This window comes from Labrus bergylta, chromosome 4, assembly GCF_963930695.1.
Source record: "Labrus bergylta chromosome 4, fLabBer1.1, whole genome shotgun sequence".
NCBI lineage: Eukaryota > Metazoa > Chordata > Actinopteri > Labriformes > Labridae > Labrus > Labrus bergylta.
Genome location: NC_089198.1, coordinates 17,380,073 through 17,384,129, shown reverse-complemented (window position 1 = coordinate 17,384,129; position 4,057 = coordinate 17,380,073). Strand labels below are relative to the sequence as shown.

Below are 4,057 nucleotides of genomic sequence, written 5' to 3'. Positions count from 1 at the left end.
GATCAATGACTGACGTTGTTGTTGACTCATTAGTAACTGTATGTCAGGTAATAAAAGCTTTGAACTTGATGATTTGGTGTAGATGGCAAAGGAGGATGCCAGAAAGACCAGATGTATGTATGGACAAATAACTCATGAGGGACACAAAATATGACTATGCAAGACTATGTAGCATCAAATATAATTTGATCAAATATAATTTGATGCTGAGCAGCTTGAATTGATTTTTTTATCATAGCTGCATTTTCTTTAAAACATAAAATAAAACAAAACAAAAGCAGGAACTGGAATAAGAATTATTACTTCCATTTCAGAAACAATGAAAAAGCTAATTAGCATATTTAATTACAGTGAGCCTGGAGTGCAACAGAACAAGGGGTAGAACAAGTCTGCAAATAAATAAAAACACAATTACAAATCAGAGAACATAACAACTATACGGAAAAAATGGAGGCATAAACAGTTTACAGAGGATTTTTCTTTTGAGTCAGTTGTAAAGCCAGTGTTACAACTAACAAGTATAATGATGAGCCAGGTAAACATAGGTATTTGATTTTATCATCAGTGATTTCTGATTGAAATAAAGAATACAAATCTTTGACACAAAAAAGAAAAAAGAAACTTAAGGCCGAGGTTTTCAATCCAATATCCATACTGCCACGATGGGTATAGCCATTAAAGGTTAAAATATCCAGCATAGCCAGAATTCAAGCTGTACCATCTTTCATATCATACGTCAATGCATCACTTATGAAACAGTCTGCTCTGGCTCGGTTATGCAACTACACTCTTGCCTGTAGTGACCATCAATGTCCTTGATATCTTTTCGCTGTTGCACAATGTTCCAGTTAGGCGTCATCCCTCAACATATATGTCAAGATAAGGTGTACAAAACAAATCATATTCCAGGAAAATGTGAATTATGATGTTTTTTAAAATTATTTTCAAAGAATATAATTTGATGCTGTGAGCATATCTGCCGTTAAAGGACGTAATTGACAAAATGAATGAAAATAAGCTGGCACAGGTTTTAATAAGCATAGAGACTGCTCAATTTCCATTGTGGGTTTTAATGTTTAACCTTTCCCACATAAACACCTAACACAGACTTCTTTTTGGTTTTGAAATGATTTTTATTCTCAACGGCCAAAAAATTCACTCACCTTTCTTTCTCAATAGCTCCTGTGTTTTTAGGGCTTAGTTGTAGATCTTGGTCAGACCAGGTGTTCTTTTTTATCTCTGTGAGAGTTTCAGCCTTGAGGAGACTTTGCATCATTGTCATGCTGAGCTTGAGATCAGGACATGCTTTTCCTTCGCCAAGGCTGAATAGATATTCCAAATATGTGGTGTAAGCATTTATGGGTATAACACACTAACTATATAAACCCCTTCATGTTTAAAACACAAGTCAGCTCACAGCCTCATCGCTTGTCTCTTCATCCATTCAGTCGCTTTGCCCACTGATCAACCAAGGAACAGAAACACATAATACAATGTCTCCTGCAAAGTGTTTGGTGTCTCTGATGCTGATGCTGGTGGCTGCAGGGTATGTGGTTCATGCCCAGGAGAGGATTAAGATGTGTGGGAGAGATCTGATACGACTGGCAGTTTCGTCCTGTGGTAACTCTCGACTAAGAAGGAGCATGCCAGATGTAGAACTTGAGCAATATTCTTCTTTTTGTAAGTACTTTATGTTGCTTATTCAAACATCCATGCCTTGATTTGGAGCATTTTCTTTGATAAAACTTCCATACTATACATAGATATTAAAAGTATTTAGCATTTTGTACTTTTAAAGATATTTATGCTTCATCATTGGTTAAATGAATACATATAATAGGAATGTTACAATATCTTTTCTGTTGATTTTCAGATAAAGTTTCAAGTACAAACTGTACATTGTCAGTGTTCTTTTTAGTTCTCATATTTCTTTCCACCTCCTCTGCTCAGGGGACCAGCACGCCTCCACAGAGGAGCACCAGGCTATAGAGACAATCCCAACCTCTGCAGAATCTGAAGATAGGGAGAAGGAGGTGTTCCCCTTGGCTCCTCACTGGTACCCCTTGTCTTCTCGGATCAGACGAAATGCTGTAAAAATATCTGATATTTGCTGTGAGAAAGGATGCAGCATGAAAGAACTGATACAGTTTTGTTAGACATACCGTAAACAGCGACTATGAAATGTTTGATGTGCTCGATGGTTGTTTAAAGGGATTTTTACCAAGAAATATCTACAGTAAGAAGATAATTTGCTTGATTTTCAAAGATGTAGCAGTCTGTCAAACTTAACACATTAGTAGTTATAGTTACTTGATCATATTTAATAAATTATTTACAATGCCATCCTGCAGGACAAAAGATGAGATCAGAATGCTACTCAGGTTTTTTTTTAAAGAATGTAATTTATTCTCTCTGTGTTGTTGTAGAAAACATTTATTTTCAACCCTCAAACTACACTGTAATAAAGCGTTTGAAAAGTATTAGTCACTGACTGTATTCCTCAGTTGTTGATTCTCTTAAATGATGCAAATAAAAGCAATCATGCAGGTTTACACTAGAAACACAATTTCTCCATTATAACACAACCAAAGTAGTCCTCTACAAATTAACATTGGGCATCAGCAAAGGCTTGCAAGACTTTTATTGGTAAATAGGAAATGCTTTGACACATGCAGAAGCATACATGACAACACAGCATAAGAACCCAAACAACAATAAAACAAAAAACACGACAACAAAGCAACCTACGGATGAGACACCAAACCAATACCAACAAAACCCAGACCAACATCAGAACCCAAGGATCATAAGAGTTCAGGCAACATCTTTTTAACTAGATTCCTTTTAATGATAGAGTCTGAAACCTGAGAGAGAGTGTGTGGAATGACATGCAGTCAATGAGCCACAGGTTGGATCCGAACCCGGGCTGCCAACAATGACTATTGTCTCTGTACATGGAGACTTTACTGTAAACCGTATATAAGATTAGGAAACTGAGGTGTCTTGTTTGAATGAACTCATCTGCAGCACAACAATCAACTCTTTTTTTTTTTACAACTCATAAAGTATCTCTCTGATCTTTAAGTAGAAAGAACTGTAGATAAATTGACCGTAAAATTGCAAATACCTAAATTAACTAAATAACCTTTCCAGTTACATGGAGACACATGCTCACAAACACTAAAAAAAATCCCACACTTGAGTTACATGACGTTGTGTGTATAACAGGGGTTCTCACTGATAGAGCTAAATTGGATGGAGGCCATTGGGCAGCCAATCAGCACCATAATGACGGAGATAATCTCCCTAACTGAACCACTTCCTCACGCTGAAGACTGGATCATTCTTTCAATGGATAATCAAATGTGGGGCTGATTATCTGCCACTTAATACTGCAGCCTTCACTAAATGACTCTTAATAGCAAATGAAATCAGCCTACAGTGACTGATTGCTTAATTGGTTTGATTTTGGAGGGATGGATTGTGTTGTATGTGCAATGAGTTCTTTGAGTATTTGATTTTATTTGCTGCTTTATCAGAAGTCTAAATTAAGATCAAGTTTCAGGCAGACTTTTTTAAGTGTTTCCCCCCCTACAGAAATGTGGAGAATTCAGAACTCTGAGTCCATTACAATTTCGTAGAGTAAACTGCTCCTGGACATGGAAGTGATTCTACATTAATAATCTTTATAAACAAGAAACCAATTTCTAAGTGTCCTTGGGCCTGGTGTTAGATGCATTCAGTAAAATGCAAATGGGTAAAACAGTAAACTGGGAAATAAATAGAAACATAAATACTTGAAGAAAATATAACAGAGAAATATAGCAACAATTGACATTATTTTACTGGTCTGGACTTATAGGCAGTATAGAGAAATAGAAAACATTGTTCAGTCTGTATACTTTCAAGTCTTTCATGCTATCATAATTTATACTGTAGAATATGCGTCAACTGAAGAAGTGACACTTTTGTGTTCTGCCTGTCCTACTATTAAGGGCTTGTTATCTAAAAAAAACAGAAAAATTGAAATAGTCATTACATTTAACTTACAAACACA

The 4,057-nt window shown here is 36.0% G+C and overlaps 1 protein-coding gene across 1 annotated transcript; it reads left to right on the top strand.

Moving 5' to 3' along the window:
- The first annotated feature begins 1,486 nt into the window (after nucleotides 1–1,486).
- On the top strand, nucleotides 1,487–2,462 carry insl3 (insulin-like 3 (Leydig cell)). Its single transcript, XM_065953407.1, has 2 exons — nucleotides 1,487–1,714; nucleotides 1,919–2,462. Exons 1-2 carry the CDS (start codon nucleotides 1,494–1,496, stop codon nucleotides 2,154–2,156), a joined length of 459 nt encoding a protein of 152 aa, XP_065809479.1. The 5' UTR covers nucleotides 1,487–1,493; the 3' UTR covers nucleotides 2,157–2,462.
- The last annotated feature ends 1,595 nt before the right edge of the window (nucleotides 2,463–4,057 follow it).